General features: G+C 45.6%; 1 protein-coding gene across 5 annotated transcripts in view; it reads left to right on the plus strand.

The window, feature by feature from the left end:
• Positions 1–23005, plus strand: part of SLC8A3 (solute carrier family 8 member A3) — a 127532-nt gene that overhangs the window by 100399 nt on the left and 4128 nt on the right. The window contains exons 2-5 of one of the 5 annotated variants that reach the window (XM_039223377.1): positions 10032–10138; positions 17656–17673; positions 21635–21759; positions 22297–22396. In XM_039223377.1, the coding sequence (XP_039079308.1) occupies positions 10032–10138; positions 17656–17673; positions 21635–21759; positions 22297–22396 (350 nt within the window). Of the gene's footprint in view, positions 1–10031; positions 10139–12652; positions 12757–17655; positions 17674–21634; positions 21760–22296; positions 22397–23005 lie in introns of all 5 variants that reach the window. The other 4 variants (XM_039223378.1, XM_039223374.1, XM_039223375.1 and 1 more) reach the window with 4 other exon arrangements.

Consider the following 23005-nt stretch of genomic DNA (forward strand, 5'->3'; position numbering starts at 1 on the left):
CCAAGTCCCTAATGTGGCTCATAGGGCCCTCTATGTCCTTGATCCTGCCTTCTCTCCTGACTCCTCTATTCCCACTTCCTCCCTCACCCTTGGTGCTCTAGCTAAACTGAATTCACTTCATCACCTTGAAGCCACCATGTACATTTTCACCACCAAGCCCTTGCACGTGGCATCTCCTCTCTCTGGAAGATTCTTCCTCCCCCTCTTGGCCAAGCCAACTTGAGTCATTATTGAAGACTCTGATGAAATGTCCCTTCCTCTGGTGAGGTCATTCTAGATCATGTGCTTCCTCGGCTCTATTTTTCCCCGATTATCACACTTTACTATAATTACTTGGTTAATTCCCATTACACAGAACTCTTTGAAGGCAGAAATTCTTGCTTGAGAATCGTGTCTGACATGCATTAGGTGCTTAATAAATACTTGCTGAATGAAGTATTTTATTATGCAGTTTAATGCAGTGTTATTACGTGGTTTCATTATGCAGTGTTATCATTATGAAGGAATAGATGGATGGACGGATGAATAGATGGGTCGATAGAGTGATGGATGGAGGAAGGAAGAGAGAGAGGGAGGGAAGAAGGAAGATCTCCAGAGTGAGCAGAAACATGGCATGTTTTGAGCATAATGAGGAGAATTGAAGTATAGAGTTTGGAGCAAGTGTGAAAAGATAAAGAGATGGATGGACGGATGGATGGATGGATGGATGGATGGATGGATACTACAGAGAGCTTTCAGTTCCTGGGATGAAGGGTTCAGTCTTTATCCTCTATGAAGAATGGAGAGAATAAAAATTTGTAATTTAAAATATTTTCTACCCTGTAGAGCTGCCCTACAAAGCATGACAACTTTCAGAAGAAGGGTGCCTATTTTAGAAGACTGCTTTTCTGGGGCACCTGGGTGGCTCAGTCAGTTAAGTGTTCCACTTCAGCTCAGGTCATGATCTCACAGATCATGGGTTTGAGTCTCGCATCGGGCTCTGTGCTGAGAGCTCAGAACCTGGAGCCTGCTTTGGATTCAGTGTCTCTCTCTCTACCCCCATCCCAACTCTCTCTCTCTCTCAAAAATAAATAAACATCAAAAAAGTGTTTTTTTCTAAGAAATAAAAATTCCCTCACTTTGCCCTGACCTTTGGGAAACAGAGTGAGTGGGCCCTTTGGGGATTTTGGTACCACTTTGCCTCTGACCATATCCTGAAGCCTAGATATGTAATCATAGTCATCTCAGTGTGCTTTTCCTGTCAGCCGCAGGTAAGAAGCTCTTCAGGCATTGGGGAAGTGGGTATTTGGAAGAGCAAATGAGTCAGCCATGAGCTACAGTGCCCAGTTATGAGCCCAGACATTCCAGAATGGACAGAAAGACCGCCAAATCCTCAAACATGTGTGGGTGTGTGCCCATGGACATGCCCAGCAGCCAGGACTTAACTGAAAGTGGAGACAAAATGTTCCTACAGTTTTGCCTAGGGGAAGCTATATGGTTGTCTCCGATCAGCTCAGCTAGTCATAGCTATAAAGAAGCTGCAAGCAGCAGGGGGCTCCTTGGAAGGGTCCAGAGTAGATGCCAAAGAGCAGAGATCTTGTGCATGCTCCTCCGTGCGCACCCAAACACCCCTCCCTCCCAGGACCTCCTTGCCTGCTCATCCTCCCCTCCTCCCCCACACTTGATCTCCTGTCCCGCAAGTTACAGAAAGTTCTTCAGCGAAATCCATCTCTCTGCCTCAGCCTGTCCCAGGCTTCTGGTGGTTCCAGCATGCGTGTGGAGTAGTGAGTGAATCACACAAGAGTCTGCCAAGCAGGGCTGCTGCTTACAGTTGTGCAGGCTGTGCATTGCATAATGTGCGCTGTATCGTTTCTCAGCTTTGCACAAAGGTACTGTAGAGCCTAGGAGTGACCGTGCCATCAGGACAAAGTATTCTGATTACAAAAGAGATATGGCAAGACAGTTTCAAGAGATCATATGGCTCAGTTCTTGACTCTGTGAAATAAGCAAGCCTCCCAGATTCCTTGTCTATTGCTGCGTAGCACGTTGTCATAAACTGAGAGGCTTAACCAATATCCATTTAGTATCCCACAGTTCAGTTGTTCCAAAGTTCTGGTACCACGTGGCTGAGCTCTCTGCTCAGTGTCTCACAAGGCTGAGATCAAGATGTTGGCTGGATTGGGCTCCTATCTGGAAGCTCTGAGGAAATGTCTGCCTCCGAGTTCATTCAGGTTGTTGACAGAATCCTATTTCTTGTGGCTTTAAGCCTGAAGGCCCCATTCCTTGCTGTCATTCAGGGACCACTCTGCTGCTAGAGGCTGCCTGCATACCTGCGCCCATGACACCCTTCATCTTTAAACCGGAAACAACGTGTGGAGTCCTTCTCATGGTTCAAATCTCTGGCTTCCCCTTCTTCTTGGGCCAGAGAAAGCTTGCTGCTTTTAAGGGCCCATGTGATGAACCAAGCCCACCTGGATAATCTCCTTATTTTAAGGTCAACTGTGCTATATAATATACCATATCATATAACATTATGGGAGTTTTCCAGTGTTTATTATGGGTTCCAGGGATTAGGGCAGAACATTTCAATGGAATGTTTTAGAAATTTGGCCTACCACAGCTTCCTCGCCCACCCACATTCCTTTTAAAAGCCAAGTCTTTTTTTTCTCCTTCTCAAATCTATACTTAAATTCTTGTTAGTTAACATACAGTGTAATATTGGTTTCAGGAGTAGAATTCAGGGATTCGTGACTTCCATACGACACCCAGTGCTCATCATAACAAGCAGGTACCTTCCTTGGTACCCATCACCCATCTAGCCCATGCCCCACCCACATCCCTCCATCAACCCTTTGTTCTCTATCATTAAGAGTCTCTCTCTTATGGTTGGTTTCCCTCTCTTTTTACCCCCTCCTATACGTTTATCTGTCTTGTTTCTTAAATTCCACATATGAGTGAAACCAGATGGTATTTGTTTTCCTCTGACTGGCTTATTTTACTTCACATAATATGCTCTAGCTCCATCCACGTCATTGCAAATGGCAAGATTTCACTTAAAAGCCACATCTTTGAGTCTTTTTTTCCAAAAGCTTGTTTGAATAAACCCATCCATACCTTACTTTATCAGAGAGTTGCCCATTTTGAGGAAACACTAGCATGGGTAAGATCCTTTGTTAATCAACCAGAACCACCTTTTGTCATCCTAACCTCTCTTAAACATTGTAGTAGACTCTGACACTGTCCGTGGTGTGCTGGACTAAAATCCTACGAGTTTATGAGAGCTTATTGTTAAATTCTTGGGAATTTTGCAAGTTGGTTATTAAAACTTAGTAGCTAGAAATTGACTACAGTGCGAGTATTTACACTATAGAAGGCATATGCCCCAAATCAGAGTTTCTAATTTTTTTCTCCCCCAGACAGCTCATTTACCAGTATACCACTGGCTATAGACCTTTACAGATCATATACTTGACTTTCTATAGCATGCAGGAATCCTTTCCATGACCATTTTCATGCATGGTCACCAAACTACTTTTTAATACCACCAGGAATGGGACAGCCACTCCCTTATAAGCCAGTTCATCTTACTGATGTAATGGTACTTGGTAGAGTAGAAGCCTACCTCCCTGCCCATGGCCTTGGTGTTTTAGAAGCAGTATTTGTGATAGCCCCAGAATCATTTGGAGTGGTGTCATCTTCCACAACAGACCTCTCTCCTATGGGTCCACATATCCGATCTCATTTAGAAGCACAGTCTTTAGAGCCACACTGAGTTCAAATCTCAACTTCGCCATTTATTTAGCTATGACCTTGGGCAAGTCTCTTAACTTTTCTGTGCTTCCAGTTCCCCAGCTATAAAATGGAGATAAAAATAGTATTTACTTCATTGGTTATGGTGAACATTCAATGATATGGTACACGCAGAGAGAATAGCACCTTACCTGGCATGTTCTTATCTCACGGGTTTGTTCTGAGGATTAATTTACTTAATATAACTAAAGTGTCTGAAAGGGACAGTGCCTGGCACAAGTAAGCACCATATAAATATTAGTAGATTAATCTGAAGCATGGTTTCTAGATCTTTCATCGTACTAGTCCCCCTACTCTGAGTGCACTCCAATTTCCCCTTCAAAAATGTAGTGTCAGAATGGACCTGATAACACCAGCCTTTGGCTGAAATGCCAGCCTTTGATTCCAGCCTCTTTCTCCCTGACTGGCACTACTGTTTGGGACGCTGTCTTATTTTCCCTAAGTTTTTAATAGAATCAGAGAGACTTCTCCAAGGAGCCTTGGGCCCTAGACCAACACTCTCATGGGTGTATCCTGGTTGCTTGTTAGAAATGCAGGCTCTCGGGCACATCCCGGACCTACTGAACCAGAATCTGCATTTTAACAAGATCCCAGAGGATATGTACGCACATCAAAGATTGAGAAGCACTGTTTTGGGGACCCTCTGGACACCTATTTTAGGAGGAAATCAATCAGGGCACCCTAAACCTTTTCATGAGACAAGGAACCTTCCCCCCACCCCACCCCCACCACCGACCTTGGTAAGAATGAGGGGAATGTCAGTGTTTTGCTGTCAGCATATGGTTGGAGGTGGGAGGCACTTTTCTGCCCCAAATCAGGGTCAGAAACCTGCCAGGGGAAGAGAAAGGATCTGTGCTGGTGCCTAACTAGAGAGAAAGAAGAGATCTTAAAAGAACTCAGCACAGGGATGTGAGGTTTCTAAATGGTCCCCCAGAAAAGCTAAAAGGTCCATCACCAGCTCTGTCCCGCAGCCCCAGGTCATGGAAGCTTTCTGAGCATTAGCCGGCCTGGAGCAGTCAGGCTAGATTTAGAAACAGTGAAAAAGAACCCTTCTCAATGTGGTGAAGAGTCATTTAGTAGAAATCAGAAGGGAAGAAGTCATCAAGTCAGAGACTATTTAGAGAATACTTCTAGCAAGGGGGAAGGGCGGGGGGGGAGGGGGCAAAGGGTTAGGAAGCCACCTACTCGCAACCCAGTGCAGAGGCGGATAGATCCAAGTATTATCTTCTTACCTGCCACCTTAATTTAAACGGGAGGCTTCTGTGGTTCCTCACTGCAGCCACAGCGCAGAGCTGGCATCCAGAGTTGATACACCTGCTTGTATAAAATAAGCTGGAGGAGTCATAAGGGACATGTGCTAAAAATCCCAGTTCTGCTGGGTACGAGCTGTGTGACTTGGGGCAAGTTACTTAACCTCTCTGAGAATTTGTTTTCTCCTCTTTAAAGCAGAAGCAATAATACCTGTGTCAGATGGTTTATTTCATTCTCTATTCGGTGAGAATGAAGTAAGTAAGGTCTCATGGTGTTGAGAATGCAAATGTATATATTATCTTAGATTCCTTCCTCGTATAAAGCCACGTCCCCAGGGCCTTCTCCAATATGGTAGTCACCATTCAACAAAGAAATGCGGCTTCCTCTCCCTTTCACCCTAAAGGAACTTGGTGGTTAGAGGGCACCTTTCCCTTTGCAGTACCCTGAGGACCAGAGGCCTGATTTGGAACTGGGTGTCCTTAATGCAAAGGAATGTTCTGAGAGGCCAGCCAGGCAGCCCAGAAATGGGTTTTCTAATCCCTCTGTTGTTCGTGGGAGATCTCCTGGGAACATCTTTCCCAAGCAGTGTGGCCCGGTCTTAGCTGGAAATGCCGCGTGCTTTGGCTCGTTCCTCAGCAGAAGGCTGGGAGCAGAAGCAGGGCCGGTCAAAGCCCTGCCTATGTACAGTTCCAAAACCCCGGCCTCACCCCTGCGCTCAGTCCTGGCTTGTTGGAGACCTCTCCCAACACACCAACAAATGGAGCAGGCTGGTCAGCTGAGGGTGGAGATGGATGACACTGGGCTCTGGTCTCTCTGTCCCTCTGGAAACCCTTAGGCATTCTATCAGAATAGCCTTCAACATTTTGTTGTTCCTAATGAGTTTTTGCTGCAAAGAGGCAGATGTGTGGGGCGCCTGGGTGGCTTAGTCGGTTAAGCGTCCGACTTTCGCTTAGGTCATGATCTCGCGGTTCGTGGGTTCGAGCCCCGCATCGGGCTCTGTGCTGACTGCCAGCTCAGAGCCTGGAGCCTATTTCAGAGTCTGTGTCTCCCTCTCTCTCTGACCCTCCCCTGCTCACGCTGTCTCCCTCTCTCTCTCTCTCCTAGAAATAAATAAAACGTTAAAAAAAAAATTAAAAAAAAAAAAGAGACAGATGTGTTCTCAGGCATCTTCAGAATCCACCTTTAGTCCTTTAGCAAGTCATGAACGAGGGCCTCCTTTGTGCCCGGTGCCAGGACTGGAGCAGGAAGTGAGACAGGCTCCCTGTCATCATGGCGCCTACCTTCCAGTGTGGACAGACAGACTGTGAACAAGTAATAAATAGACCAGCTGACTTGAGGCTGTGACTAGTGAACTGAAGGAAACAAGCAGGTGGAACACGATGGAAAGTGACCTGTGGCGCGGAGGTAGAGACGTGGGGAGGAAAGATACTGAAGAAGGTAACGTGGCCGTGGAAGGCCTCTCCTAGGAAGCAATGCTTATGTGGAGACCCAAAGGTTGAGGGTAAGGACAGACCCAGGCACAGAGAACAAGCAAGGATGATGCCCAAAGTGGGGAGGGGCTTGGTTTAAGGAACAGAAACAGGGGCACCTGGGTGGCTCAGTTGGTTAAGCATCTGACTTTGGCTCAGGTCATGATCTCATGGCTCGTGAGTTCGAGCCCCGCATCGGGCTCTGTGCTGACAGCTCAGAGCCTGGAGCCTGCTTTGGAGTCTGTCTCTGCCTCTCTCTGCCCCTTTTCCCTCCAAATATAAATATACTTTGAAAAAATTTTTTTTAAAAATTAAAGAAATGGGAAGAAAGACCAGTGTGTCTGGGGCTCATGAGCAAAGGGAGAACATTATGAATGGAATCAGTTACGTCACCAGCAGCTGATTATCTAAGATCCTATAGGCCATGGTAAGGACTTTGTATTTATTCCAATCATAGGGGTGTGATGGGACTCAGATTGCATTTTTTTTTAATATTTTTATTATTTCTAAGAGAGAGAGAGAGAGAGAGACAGCATGAGCAGGGGAGGGTCAGAGAGAGAGAGAGAAACAAAAACTGAAACAGGCTCCAGGCTCTGAGCTGGCAGTCAGCACAGAGCCCGACACGGGGCACGAACCCACGAACCGCGAGATCATGACCCAAGCGAAAGTCGGACGCTTAACCGACTAAGCCACCCAGGCGCCCCTCAGATTGCATTTTTAATAGACAACCCTGGGTTGTTATGGCGGAAGGAATTGAAGGCGGTGGCAAAGATAGGAATACCTCTTAGGAGGCTATTACCAAGTCCAAGGGAGAGGCAATGTTGTTTCACTCGAGGTCTTGGTAGCAGAGGGAAAGATGTTGGTTGATGTGTTAGGGTTGAGGTAGGGTCAGGAGGGAAGGATGAGGAAAAGGAAGGAATCAAGGGTGGCCCCAGGTTTGGATAGATGATGTTACTGTTGACTGAAATGAGGAAGAACAGGTCTGGCAAGAGAACTCAAGACCTGGCTGGTAACTCTCACTCCGTTTAAATGTTCTTGTGGCTTCATTTGTGGGTTGAGCAGAACTGAGACCTTACTTGGTTTTCAAAAGCTGGAAGGGATTTCTGTAGCTTCTAGGCCAGGGAGCAGCTTAACTCCAAACAAATGTGCTGCCTTCCCCATGACTGATCTCAGTGAGGGAGTCTTACACCCCGCCTCCTCCCCTTACGACGCCTTCCAGCCCGTGCCCCAGCCAGCTACCCTCACTTCCTCATGCCACCACTAATGTCTGTCCTCACCGCCCTGTCTTCAACGGAGTTGTCGATGGCATCGCTTATTCTATTTATCTGTTCGCTAAAAATCACAAGCACAATGTCTTATGACATATGGTCTGTCCAGCCCAGAGCTTGTTGCTAACAGAGGCACAGGCCAGATTCTGAAAAACCGAGTCGCTGTCTATGCGCTACCCCTTAACATTACAAGCCCCTCTAAGAACCCATTTGGGGTTGGTCATCCTGTATCAGCCAGTCCATTCTTGACCTGACCTTGACCTTTCCAACCTATACCACGTCTTGGATAACAGTTCTATGTATTGATTTCCCCTTATTTTTTGCCTTAGTGACTGGAGATATAATACTCCCAGACACCAAGTTAGGGTCATATTACTTTTAGGAATAATAGTTGCTATTTATTAAGCACTTACTAAGGAACATGCACCCCACCAAGCACTTCACATGCATTATCTCATTTAAGAACGCTCTGAAGTAGATATTTGTACCTTACTTTACATATGAGACTTGAAGAGCTTTTAGCAATTTGCCCAAGGTCACCCAGCTGGTGAGAAGTGGAGGCCCAATTTGATCCCAGGTCCTCTGTCTCCAAGACCACTGCCACTGCTCTCAAGGAAGAAAGGCCAAAGAGGCATCTCAGAGCTTGAACGGTCATGCCTTCTGTGATGGCTAGCCAGAACTGTATGCAGTGGGGATGGGTGTGGGTTTGGAGTCTTTGATTTTGAAGCAGTGGACTGGCAGGCACCAGGGTGTATTAGTAACTGCTGTTAATTCACTTCAGCAGCGACAGACTTACATTTGTTTCTATAAAATTATAAGTATTTGTTTCTATAAAAATACATAAGTAATTATATATTACTTGATTTTAAAAAGAAATAAAGACAGGTGCTGAAGGCCTCAGCCTCCTCAACAAAGGGCAGGCCCTTGGGCCCCCAGGGTCTGAGAGAGTGCATGCCCATGGGTGGCTGGACAGGGCTCCTGTGTGTACCTCTTCATCCTGCTGCTGAGGGGAGACTCAACATGCACAGCAATGTCCCCTCCAGCAATGTCCCACACCCTCTGCGAGAAACCTCAAGTGGAGTCTGGTCCTGAAATGTCCCCATTATTGAGCAAAGGTTGAGAGAGCCCCAGGTCCATCTTTGTTTAAGCTTTTAGTAATGAAAGGAAGGAAGGAAGGAAGGAAGGAAGGAAGGAAGGAAGGAAGGAAGGAAGGAAGGAGGGAAGGAGGGAAGGAGGGAAGGAGGGAAGGAGGGAAGGAGGGAGGAAGGAAGAAAAGAAAGAAAGAGGGAGGAAGGGAGAGAGAAAGGAAGGAAGAGAAAGAGGGAGAAAGAGAGAGAGGAAGGAAGGAAGGGAGGGAGAGAAAAGAAAAGGAAAGAAAAGGAAAGAGAAAGGTGCAAATCAGGGCTACTAACATTGGTTTATATTTTTCAGTGTTTAAATTAACGAAACCTCATTTTAACATAAAAACAATATAATTGTGCTAGTCACAAGATCATTGCAGGATTTATAAGGTAGCCATGATTCGGAGCGTCGTAGAGTTAATGTGATCCAGTCAGGGCATCCCTGTGACTGCCGGGCTCATTTGCAGGTAGCCTTGTAGTTTCGGCACCCATTTATGAATTACCAGAATGCGTGACTTGAGCCACATGGCCCTCCTGGCTTCCCCGTGGTAGTCACTGTCACAGAGAAAGGAAAGAGTCTTGTTTCCAGGCAAGACTCCCCCAGGCCAACGTGGCCCCCCCCAACCTGTCCTTTCTATAACACCAGCCTTTCAGACTAACGCTAGCTCAAAAGTCAAAAACTGAAAAAAAAAAAAATTCTCCCTTGTCCTCAAAGCAAGAGGGATAAGGAAACAAACATTACAGAGGACCTAAATGCTTGAGCCATGATACATATATTATCTCATTGCTCTCACTACTGCCCTGGGGTGGTGTAAGCATTGTTTGACCCATTTGTGTATCAGTTACATTCTTTGTCCAGGGTTACATGGAATATCCCAGATTAGAACCCAGAACTTTGGACTTTCCAGTCTTCAAGGTTGACCATGCCATGAAGCCCCATGAAGCCTAAAGAGGAACCAGTGAGCCTGGAAGGGGGTTTGGGGCAGCCCCTCTCCTCTGTGCCCCCGTGGTGTTGGGGACACACTTTGACTTTTCTGGATTTTTCACTGTTTCATTCTCTTCCTGCTCCTTCTCCCAGCTGGCATGCCCCCCACTGTGCTCCTCGCTTACGATACTTATTTTTCCACCCACAGCAAAACAATTCACGTCAAGGTAATTGATGATGAGGCGTATGAGAAAAACAAGAATTACTTCATTGAGATGATGGGCCCCCGCATGGTGGATATGAGTTTTCAGAAAGGTGTAGTACCCTGTCCTCCACACTAACGTTAACATTCTTCTCTTCCTTCCTCTTCTGGTTCTTCCTTTCTCCGATCCGTTTGTCTTCTCTCTCCCTTTCTTCTACCTCTCTGGTTCACGTTCCTTCATTTTCTTTTCTTTCTTGTTCTCTCTTTTCCTTTCTTTCCACCTCTCCCTCTCCTCTCTCTGATTCTAGCTCTGTCCTAACACCTGCCAGCCTGTCAGATGGTATCCATAAGAAGGAGGTCCAAGAGTCCATAGAAGTTTTTGTGGGATGGTGAAATGGATATGGGGGAAAACAGAGAGTGGGTGGGCAGGAGAGAGAGAGAGAGAGAGAGTCAGCAAGAGCCCAGGGTATTATATGTGGGGCTCTCTGCTTCTCCTGCATGGCTTCATGTACAGCAAAGAAAAAGACCATAAAGCACAGCCCCAGCAGGAGGGCAGCCCTTGAGAAACTGGCCCAGGTGCTCAGCACAGATTCCCATGGGCAGACACTGAGAATCGATGTATTTGGATTTGGGTTCTATTTGTGGTTCGTCCCATTCCCCAAAGCAGCCCTTAGGAGCCATGTTTTTCCGCCATATTCCTGCTGTCAAAGTGCGTTTCTCTCTCTGACCTCGACTGAGCTGAAGGAAGAGGTTTGAGCTCCAGGTCTAGGTCACAGGCCTACTGCTGGACTCTGTTTTCCCCGCAAAGAACATCCAGGTATGGTGGCAGAAGAGCTAGACTAGTGGGAGAGGGGATTCTGACTTGAGTGGAAGCTTTCTCAAAAGATCATAGGATTTCTTAGAGTAGATGGAGCCTTTGACTTTAATGTAAATGTCACGTACCCCAGAGTTCCAATGGGCAAGTCAGAACATCCTCTTCTGGACAGACCATCTATGTAGAGGGGAGCTGCCAGTATTTGGAGCAATGTTCCTTCCCTGGCAGGGCCATCAATCGTGTCCCTCCAGGTCATGACCTCGGTCACAGAGCACCCCGTTTCCAGCCCACAGCAAGAGTCCCTGCAGGGGAAAAACTGTCAGGCTCATATGTCTTAGCCCGAGGTTCCCATATCTAGGGCCTAGAAAGAAGTTTCTAGAGAATTCTTCTTGTTAGTCATTAACCGTGTCTTTTGTCTACTCAGCAAGGTATGTAAAGGTATCTCAGAATAGTACCGCAAAAGGTGACCAGTATGTACTTGTGAAACACACACACACACACACACACACACACCCCGAATCTTTTGTCCAACAAACCACCTCGGGTCAGTCTCCCACTTTATAGACGGCAAAGCTGAGCATGTCTTCAGAATGGAAGGGGAACGTCAGAGGCCCTGATGAGACATTTTAAGTTATTGTTTGTTAGCACCCCTTTGCCCTTTAGAGAGCATTTAGGTCCCAGGCCAAAACCAAAGCAAGCAGAAAATAATAATCACAGCTCACGACAGGGACCCGCCAACCCCACTGTGGTTCCATGAAGGACCAAGACGGGTATGACCCAGGCCCCCGTAGCAACCTCTCCAATGACAGCAGGCTTGAGCCAGCTTCATGCCAGGCTTTGGAGGGGAGTGATTTTCAAGGAAACTTTGCTTCCCTGAATGATTTGTTTTTAAAAGACGCTATGCTTTGTTGACATAGCCCAGAAATGAATCGCAGCCTCCATCGCCTTTTCCCCCAGGCCCCAGATAATCAGCATTTAAGGAAGCCAGACTTGGGACATATCACCCTATATCATAGAGGTACAAAGGTGATTTCGAATTTGATGACTTATATCATTTATTTACATTTTCCCAGGAGTGCATCAGCCATAAATATTAAAGGAGTCCTATAGCATATCCTGGTTAATACATACTTATTTTAGTTCCCACCACTGAGGCCCTGAGATAAAGAATGACAGAGATAATAGAATTCTGCCTCCCTTTCTCTCTCTCTCTCTCTCTCTCTCTCTCTCGTTTCCCTTCCTCATAAATACTTTAACTTTAAATTTTTCTTTATGAGGCTCACCTAAGAAGTGAGTATAGACACAAGGAAGGAAAATGAGACCTAGCTAGGCACTGCTGATGCATTTCCTGTTGTAAAAGAGCCCTGGGTCATTTCCAACGGGCCAGTCATTTACCGGCTTCCCAGAGAAATGCCAGTTACCATGTGACACCCAATGGAATGCGCTGCCTGACTCACTTCCTACTAACTCTCCGCAGGATCTAAACTGACTCCTCCCCACCACCACCCCCTTTGTCCTTCCCCTTTCCCTCCTGTTCTCCCAAAACCCTTCCTCTGCCCACTTTTCCTTGTCCCCTGGCCCCCTTTCCTTCACACCCAGAAGGACAGCTACGACCAAGGAGACAAGAAAAGCCGAGACCATTTTTTTTTATATGAGAAATATACAAACCACCGTAGTCCCGTCATGCGCCACCATGGCGGGACTGGGCTGCATGCACCAGGAGTGGTGGGGAATGATTTTAAAGGCTGTGCTCCAAGTGACAAACCAACCTACCGACCCAGTCGACACGCTCTCTCTCTTGTTGTCCCCACAGGAAAACCATAAGGGTTAAAATAGTAGATGAGGAGGAATACGAAAGGCAAGAGAATTTCTTCATTGTCCTTGGTGAACCGAAATGGATGGAACGTGGAATATCAGGTGTGAGATTCTTTAAAAACCAAAACAAAATAAAACGACAGCAACCAAAAGAAAGAGAAAAAATTTGAACTGAAAAGCAACAGCAACAAAAATCAACTCTATTTTTCTCCCCCCATTTTCTTCCCTTTTCCTTTTTCCTCTTTTTGGACCAGCAGACTTTTTTATTCTTTTCCCTCCTGTATTCTCGCTCTCACCCTGTTTCGGTGTCATCTCTGCCTTCTTAGCCTTAGCTGATTACCAAGTCCTCCTTTCCCACCTCTGGACAGCGCTGCAGCCTGAACTCCTCATTACCCTACTGAGTTACTTCCTTCCGCCTTGTACTCCAATGATCTGATCACCACTGTCCCCCCCGCCCCCTCCCCCACAGCCCGCACACATACATGTAACCTGTAAATGTGGAAACTCCTTGGTGGGTGGGGAGGAGAAGAAAAAGAAAGGAATGTGATGCCATGCATGTCTGTGTCCCTTCCCTGCCTTCTTCCCTCCCACCCCTTACCCTCGAGCCTGGATTGAATGGGGAAGGGCCTGGGCTGGGGGCTGGGGCCCATGTTGCAATGATGCTTTGACAGATTTCTGCTGCATTCCCCCACTTGCCTTGAGTGCTTGGCAGGTTATTCCCTTGCAGAGTGGTTCATAGGCCCCTCTGCCCTTCGTGGAGGTAAGTGTTTTATCTGACTATTTCACAGTTGGGGAGACCATGGTATGAAAAGGTATACCAATTGTCAGAGCCCTCTGACACTTCTGGAACCTCTCTGAGAGAGAGCTGGTTTCTGAGGCAGTCCTACAGTCTGGAGTCCTGAACCAGTCTTCCTTCCCTTGACATCCACCCCGTCTCGTTCTGCCTCTATTCCTAGCCCAAGGTAGGGAACTTTATTCAGACTACTTTAGGACAATGCAATCCCTAAAGCAGAAAACCGAGAGTCTGCAAAAGGAAGGAAGTAATTCCAGGTATGGGAATCTCCCCAGCCAGAGGGCCTCGGAAAAGGGATGACATCGGGCAGGCCCAGAGTATTGACTTAGGGGTTTTCTAATAGGAGAAGGACCTCTAAATGGTGTCGTTGGTGTTGATCCCTGAGAAGCAAGACGGTTCCCAGGAGCCTGCCTTTGCTTGGCATCCACGAATAGGCATGTCATCTAGAGCCCACGAGAACCCTCATCCCACACCAGAGAAGTGGCCTCAGCTCCTCTCTTCCTCAAGACATGCATCATGGAATACCTGCTAGGGTTCCATTCCTCAGGGACCGATTATGTTGCGACCAAGGAAGGTGTAAGGAAAGATTTGTCCCCTTGAAGAAAATGATTGGAAACCACTACTTCAAAAGTGTTGGAGGAATATATGTGGGAATGGAAAAGGGTGCTCTTGGGAAATACCAGGAGAAGGGCATTCACACTCCCCTTCAGGAGAGAGATGCTTCTGGGAGCCTCGTGGAAGATGGAACAGTGAGACCCGCTTGTTTTTCAAAAAAAGGTGGTTATTCTGCAGCTACTTCATGTTCACATGACAGAGAGCAGCATAAACTCCTTTCATTCAAGGACAGAGCTAAGAGATTCAGCAACTATACTCCTAAAGGCTATCGACAGGTATGATTGATCAGTTCTCACTGTCTTCTGGGGACTCTCTCTGCAAATCTGACCAGTTCTGTGTCCTCCCCGGTCTGGACATGCCTAGTGCTCTGGAGACAAAAGCCGTCCCCATCTTCCATTACTCACCCTCCCCTTGCCACCTGATAAGATGTCGCCATGGCCCTGACTGCCAGAGTGCGGGGGAAAAACATCCCTAGTTCCGTTGCTTAGATTATGTCCCCGCCAATCCTCCAGTCACTGCCACTGAGAATGTTTTCAGAAATCGTCTCAACACCTGCCCTACCTCGTTCCCACTTCCCTGTGCATCTTCAAGATTGGTTGGATGCAGCGGACATCTAAGGCTGTTGTAAACTACCTTAATCCATTTCCATAGTCTCTCCTACTTAGGTGCAAATGAAAGCGACACAAAGGATCATTCAGGGCAGCTGGAAAGAAGACAATGGCTCCAGACAAGAAGAATGCGTTACAAGTCCATACATGACTTTATTCCACCATTAAAGAGGCTTTTCTTTTCAGCCTCTCCAATAAACCCTGATCAACGGCAGGACAGAAAGTGACTCAAGATACACCTTGTGCTCTTCAAGAGACTTAGCCAAATGCAAATACCTTTGTCTGCTCTCCATTTGAGAACCTCCCCCGCCCCTTTTCTGCACTGGGCTCTTTGTCCAAGGAGATGTCAGCAAAGGCCAAGTGGAGCTTAGTCTTGGGGACAGAGTAAGTGAGAAGGCAGGTATCCTTCAGATCTTCCCAGTGACCAAGATGCCAAGATGGAAGATGCCAATAGGAAATATGTGCATTTCCTGACCTGGTCTATCGTCTATTTTCAGTTTCTTCCGATTTTCCCGTATTTTGGTATTAGACCATAAGGTAAAAAGGTCATACAACTTGATTGTCTAGACTCAGAATCGAATGAAAACCAGTCCTGTCCCAATTTTCAGAATTCCCTGCTGTTCTCAGATTGAGAAGCTGTACAGTAGAAATTGCTTTTCATTATCACTGCTGCCTGGGAGAGTCTTAGCCATTCAGAACAGCATAGACTTTGCATGGTCAAAATGACAATTGTATTACAAAAAAAAAAAAAAAAAAGGCTGTATTTGAAATAGCAGTTTCTATTCTTGGAAAACAAAACAGACTTTAGAGGGGAGATTAAATGCTCTAGATGAGCCAGAGGAGGGGAAAAGGGAGGATGAATAGGAAACATGGTTGCCCTGGCATAGAGGAAGCACCCGAGTCCAGAAGTAGACATCTGAGAGCAACACTGTGCAGCGTGGTCAAGGCTGTTGGGCCTGGACACTGGAGGCCTCATGTGGAAAGGAAAGTATTCTCCCCCAGTCATAGGGCCCGTTCATGACCCCTCTTACCACACCGGTGGCCTCACCCTGACAAGTTGCCCAGATGCTTCCAATTATTCATAGAGCTATGCTCTTTCCTGTATGTCCCTGGGGTGTCTGAGCAGGGATAAATGATGTTCACCTGACCCTGGGGATCAATACAAGGGAAAGTTCGGCGGCAGACTCTCTCAGCAGCAGCAGCAGCAGCAGCAGGAAGAACATCCCGGAGGTATTATGTCACTCAGAATTGGCCTATCTGGATCTCACTGACCCATCTATAACTGCTAAGTGGAAAGTCTCAAACTCATGTAGACAATGACCAGAGAGTGGGCCAACCCCAGCTGACTGCAAGCCCTCTCACTGTGATAGAGATGAGGTGGTGTTGGGAGGGACATCTGAGTGAAAAACGGGGCAGCGGGGACCTTTTGAGAAGAGCTACCCCTTGTCTTGCCTACCCGGGTACACTAATGTGTTCGGGTTTCTGGTTTCTACTGGAACTTGGGAGCCAAGAGAGGCTCTTCCAAGCAGGTCTGTAGAAGAAGCAGAATGAACAAGCTTTCTTGCTATTTATCTGTCTATCTATCTATCTATCTATCTATCTATCTGAATATAGCAAGGAGAGTCACTCATCAATTACCCCCTTGGAATTCCATATGGGAGAAAGCAGAAAGTCAACTGCTGTTTGCTCTGCTTACGTACCGTAAAGATTCTCAATCCACACGTGTCTTCAGTGGTTGTGGCCGTGGGATGATGGATCACAGACCTGGGTTGCATTCCTAGAGATTTTTAGAAAAAACAATTCACAGACACCACCCCACTCCTTCCTCGGCACCATCAGTCACCGGCCATACCAGGAGTATGTGGTAGGATGTTCCCAGACTTTTATTTGACAAGAGCCAGGAGGTGTGGGGCTGTGCTAAGACACTAATGAGATGAACAGGTGGTGGGTCACAAGAATTTTTTTTTGCAAAAGCACAAACCCAGGGGCTAGGGATGCCCTTTGTTAGGTACGTCTAACCCCACTTCCCAGTCCATGTAGAAGCCTTGTTATTTGGCATCTTCCACCTACAAAGAGCTTTCAGTATGACTCTGGGTTAGCCTTTCTGGAACAAAAAGACCAGCGTCCAGAGATGCAGGACCAATTGATCTATTAACAGTTGCCAAAATATGTGGCAAGAAACAAAGTTTTATTGAACACCTCTGGGTTGCAGTGACTTTGCTGGGCACAGGTGACACAAAATGGTCCTCCCCTAGGAGTCCATGGCCCTAACCTCCAGGCTGTATCTGTAAAAAGATAAACCATTCAAAAGAACATTCTGCAGAACTTAGCTTTTCACTAGGTCGTTCTTTGAGGGGAACTCAAAGTTCTGGCCAATGTGGTAGCTAGGAAGCTATTTGTGGCCATGGAAATGTTACAGGCCCTGAGAAGCTGAGCATGATCTGATTATAAGGCTATAGGACTGAACACAGTTCCACTACTGTATGCCACTGCCCACTACCCTGAACTCCTCTTCAAGCCCCAGGGTCATGTTCTCTGCTGACAAGCCAGCTACTCTGGCAGGGTTGTGACCTTCTACGGTTTTCATGGTAACTGGATTCTCATTCCTTTACAGAATGGATATGATAACCTGATTCCTTAGAAGATCACAAATGACCAACTCTGTCTCTGCTCCACTCACATGGTTCTCCCATCCTCATTCCTTTTTCCCTAGTCCCCCGAGAGTTACAGGGAAGGTGTGGGGGAAAGTCAGGCTGCAGGGCTCTGGTGCTCAGCCATCTCTCCAGTGGTTCATAGCGCTTGCTGCTGCTGCTGCTGCTACTGCGCATGCTCCAAATCTGCCTTTTGCATGTGGCTGCAGAGCTCTCACCCACTAAGCTTTCCTTATGCCGCTGCAACCACAGAGCCTGGGGACACTTTCAAGATGGGACCTTAATGCTCTTTCCTTTTCTTTCTTCCCCGTGTCTGGTATCCATTTGCAAACAGCGCTCCTGTTGTCTCCAGGTAAGAGGTGTCTTGCCCCTCTTTTCTACTTGCCAGTGCCATTATTTAGTTTAAGACCAATGTCCTTTGGTTTATTTAATAGGAGCTGCGGGCTCGAGCTAACCTGACAAGTTCTACTAAGGACGGAGGGGTTTATTTATTTTATTTATTATTTATTTATTATTTATTTATTATTTATTATTATTATTTATTTATTTTCCCCACTTGAAGTAATTGTGAGGAAGTAGGCAACTCACTGAGCACCCCTTTTGTCAGCGTATGTGGGTAAAGGCGTAGCTGTTTCTCTCTAGGACCAGGAAGAGAGCTGAAACTTATCAAAGACTTCTCCTGAGTCTTAATTCATCTGTCCTCTCATGTTGTGGGGCAAGAGAGGATAGGGTCATGATCGGATTCGAAAGAAAATACTTTGATCTTGAGGGAACCAAGGAAAAAGAATCGAGCTGCTGTGAGAACATGAAATGCAACTTTTAAAGAATCTGGAAATTTTCTGATCTTGGAGATCTTCCATCTCATTATAGCTGAGACCTAAATTGCTAGAACTTTGGTTCATTTGTCATTGACCCTTGAAGTCACATGTGCCATGAACAAGAAGTAGAATTAGGATGTGATGGGTGGTGGAGACAAGTTATCTGGCTGAAAATAGAAATTTTGGCGAGTTTACTGTGGACATATTCACATGCAGAATCTAGGTGCTGCTGTAGGATGTACACCTTCTTTGAGAGTATGCTTGCATCGGTGGAATCAAATCATAAACAACATCCAACTTTGTGAGCAGATAGACAAGCATTTCCAGCATATCGGCAATACTGTAACTCTCCGTATAGGCAGAGTGAGCCATACCAGAAGTCTCAATGTAAATTAAAATAACATTTTCAATTTCATCAGTTCTTTGAACATATAAAAAATTTTAACAGCATTTGAGAAGCAAAACAACTTACAGAATTCACTAGTGTTCAGAATTACATATAGGCCACAGCTTGGTTTTGAGAAGGGGCAGGTATATAGTAAGGACATGTACCTTCCTGGCAGCCTTATACAGCAATAATAACAACAATATAAATAGGGATCCCCCTACATTTTTGCTTTCTGGAAACAAATGACTTTAGCTTCCTTGGCCACTTGCTTCCTTTCTAGACCAGCAGGGTAAGAACTACCTCTGATCCCATATTTTCCACTGTTCCCCCAGGGTATTAATGCCATGGCATTGGGAGTTACTTCTCCACTTCACTTACCTTCTTGCCTGAGAAGGTGTTTGGGCTTCTTTGTTACAACTCTTGCTTCTACCCACCCCCACCACCAACCACACACATATGCACACAACAAAGTTTGTGATTTAATTTAGACTTTTTTGTACTTTTAACATATTTGCAAAAATACCAGTAGAAACTGAAATAGGAAAAGAAGGTGCCATTCTCTAGGTCTTTCAATTTGTAAACTTAATTTAGGAGCCCATGGTTAGACTTGAAATTCATGGTAAATCTCAACTTCTTGTTTGAATTTTCCTGTTTGGACAGGCGAACATGATTAACAATGCCTGGCGGTGAAAGATGGAGAGTAAATATGTTCGTTCTGAGCCACCCCGCCGAGCTCAGGGACCTGGGAGTGAGAGCATTAGCTGCATAGCCCCATCTCTTCCTGAGGATGCCTATAGAGCATTCACAGCATCTATTCTTGTCTGGCCTGGCAAGCTCTTTGTTCTTCCAATATTTGTCCAATCTTTCATCTTATTCGTATTCTCTCTCTCTGTCTTCCCCTCCCCCTTTTTCTGAGATCTGAGAGTTTGTTCAGTCAGCCCAAATATCAAAATCACTTATCATTTATTCTCTTCACTTTAAATTCTGAGTAATTACATAAACAAGTTGTCAGAATCATTATGGTCTTTTAGACTGGAGGCTTATCACTCTCTCAAGAAATTAATTTGAATGTGAAGGAATGATCATCATAAAAATAGAAAAAGGCAGGGATCACTATCAAACCAAGACACTAAATCAGAGTTGATTTAAAGGCATGTGAATCAAGCACTTAACCCATGTATATGGAGTACCTCTGTGGGGCTGTGGGAGATCCAAAGATAGATAGAGGATCGGTATTTGTCAAAGAGGCTTTTGCAAAAAGCTAGATGGAAAAACTGACTGTCACCACAGGGGTGGACAGGTCAGTAGGTAGATCAATATCCTGCCAGATGGATATAGTGCCAGATTGATAGGTAGACCAGGGGTTAGACAGGTACATTTATATGTCACTGGAGAGCTCATTATATTGGTATAAAGTTCTTGTGGCACATGTAAAGTATGACATGGGGGAATCGGGGAGGGAGGAATAGAATAATACTGTCACTGCTAGGATAGCCATTGTGATATGGTGCCAAAGTCAAAAGTAGAGGGGAAAAAAGTACCCATGCTTTTAAAGAATCTATAAGTCTTTTTCTAAAGGCTTTGTCTCGGAGTGGCTTGCAGTCTGGCTTCTAGGATCACTGACTTCATAGCCAGAACCCTGGATGTACCCATATTTACCTTCATAATTAACTAATTAAAGACTCAGAATCAATGAATTGAATAAAATTGGGCTCCTAGAGGGTGTTTCTTTACTTAGAAATAGAGAGGACATTGATCCTTGAAAAATAATTGCTTCCGAAAGCCGTCACCAACACAAGCTAGAGGACAGCACCACGGACAGCTCCCGAACATTTTTGGGATTGCCTTCTTTGTTTGGTGCCAGAAGCACAGAGTAAAACAGCCCACTCAGGAACCCTCCGCATACTTTACCATCTTCATTCACGACAACTAAGAAAATCCTCATGTAAAGCAGCCTCTCTGGTAACTTATACTCTTAGCTTCTCATCTTTCCAGTGAATTCCTTTCCTTGCACCTTCAAGAACTCGAGTCTCACCCTACACTTCACCGATTCCCAAGTTAAAGAGAAAAGAAGAACTCCTTGGCCTCTGACCCACTTTGCCCTTGAGATTATCCAAGGACTAAAGGATTCCCGTAGGGGATTCACTGTGTGAAATGAAAGCAATTAAGGAACTCAATAAAAGAATTAATTGCATGAAAGAATGTGGCCTTGGAAGGAAAGATGTTTAAATGATCTCTGAAAGAAACAGGCTGCCAAGAGCAATTTTCTAATCAAAGGGGAATAAAAAGATTCAATCTCTATTTCACTGTAATCCAGAAAACATGTCTTCATGGTGAAGTGGTCTTAAAATGGACTCACCAGCTGAAGTGGAAAAACTTCCCCACCATTCAACATGAGAAGGGACCACTGGTAAACGAGTCAAGATGCTGAGGGACACAGGGAATGCCTCAAAAGAAAGTAAAGGAAGAGCTTCCTTTTGATTTTGATTGAATGAGTGTTTCTGTTCCAGAAGAAATGTCCTGGTTCCTACAGAAATCCTGAGGATCTTTCATTGGAGAATCATGAAATCTTTCAGGAAATCTTGAAGTTTCTCATTGTGAGGATAACATTCACTTGTATGGAGTGAGATATTGCTCCTTTCTCCTCTATAAAGGGCATGGCCCCAATGGTGTTGGAAACAGATGTTAATGGGAACCAGTAGACATACCCTTTAGATTAATGTGTGGTTCTGACACCCAAGAATTTTACATTAAGTAGTTAAACAGTTAGCCCCAACAATTCAAAACTGTTAAAGCCTTTTCTTCCCAACTCTCCAATATCTCACCTGATGATATGGAGACTTTAGTAGGTGCTGTTTCTTGGAAGGTCTTTGAGTCTGGTTGCTTACCCAGGTATAAAATAAAAATGTTTATCCTAGGAATGCAAGGGACCTGGTCTAACGGTCCTAAAACATTCAGCATCGTATAGAGTCAGTAAAAAGTACACAAAGTCCCTATTCTCAAGAGCAGTTTGCTTTGTGCCCATTGCCCATGCCTAATACTCTGAGCTTTAGACTCCCAGGGAGTGGCGAATGTGATAAAGCTAGTCTGCTTTTGTTTCGTTGCAGAGGTGACAGACAGGAAGCTGACTGTGGAGGAGGAGGAGGCCAAGAGGATAGCAGAAATGGGAAAGCCAATACTGGGTGAACATCCCAAACTAGAGGTCATCATTGAAGAATCCTTTGAGTTCAAGGTCAGGCTATAAGTGAGATCTAATTGAATAATAGGGTAATGCGGTGGGAGGTAGAAGTTCTGTTCCAATTTCACCACTGAACGTGTGAAGTTGAAACTGAACAAATCACTTAACCACCCAGGGCCAGTCTCCCCATTTGTAACATGGAACGAATAGTACTGGCCATTTAGATCCCAGGAATATTGGGAGAAAACATAACATATGGAGTAAATGGGCTATAAAGCCCTTGGATGTATTATCATTATTGTTAACTGTATTTTAAAAACAAAGATTCCAAAATTTTCTACTCTGGGGCAAAGTTTATTGACACCATTGCCATTATGCTCTGCTGTGTTGCTCTAAGTATCCAATATCCGTCATCACAACCAAAGAAAAGAGAAATAGAAAGACTGACCCAGAAGATCCAAGGCCATTACTTTGAGAACTCATGTGGATATGCCTGGATACAAGACATCTTCCATTCCCTTGAAGCACCAGACTCTTCAACAGTTCTGAGCGTTCTAACCTCATGATTCCAAGTTTTTCTCTCCCTGACAGAGTACGGTGGACAAACTGATCAAGAAGACAAACCTGGCCATGGTTGTGGGGACCCATTCCTGGAGGGACCAGTTCATGGAGGCCATCACTGTCAGTGCAGGTAAGAGGGTCTCAAGATGGGCACCGGCCTCACTGGGAGAAGCAGGTAACGCCAGAGAAAAGAGAACACGGCCCCATCAGCAGCTACCAATTTCTGGGAAGGTTTCTGTGCCCCGGCTCTAGTGCTCAATGTTCACCTGTTTCACTGGGTCACTTTGGAAAGAATCATGGGGTAGCTAAAAGAGCATGGCTGTTTCTGGTTTCAGATCCTGGCTCCACTGTGTGACCTGGGACAAGTTATCCTCCCTGAACCACAATTCCCTCATTCAAAAAAAAGGACCATTTCAACCTTTCTCAGCAAAGTAAATAGAATGGTAGAGTCTGGTACCAATACGAACTCATTAAATTCTGGTTTCCATCATCCTTCCTCTCATTACTTTGGTCTTCCTTTTCTGTAAACTAGGGGGCTATTCTGATCAGACATGTGGGGGTCCAGAGTTTGTAAAATCTATGCATTGACTTCTGACAAACCACCACCCTGGATGATTCCAGACCTGTCCTTTGGCGTTTACTGACAGATTCCCTCAGTGGTGGCCCATAGCACAGCCAGGGTGCCAGGCAACATCTCACCACCACCACCGAGAGTGCCTCTTGGCATCACCGAGGCCTC

This window comes from Hyaena hyaena, unplaced genomic scaffold, assembly GCF_003009895.1.
Source record: "Hyaena hyaena isolate Hyena2069 unplaced genomic scaffold, ASM300989v1 scaffold_1346, whole genome shotgun sequence".
Lineage (NCBI taxonomy): Eukaryota > Metazoa > Chordata > Mammalia > Carnivora > Hyaenidae > Hyaena > Hyaena hyaena.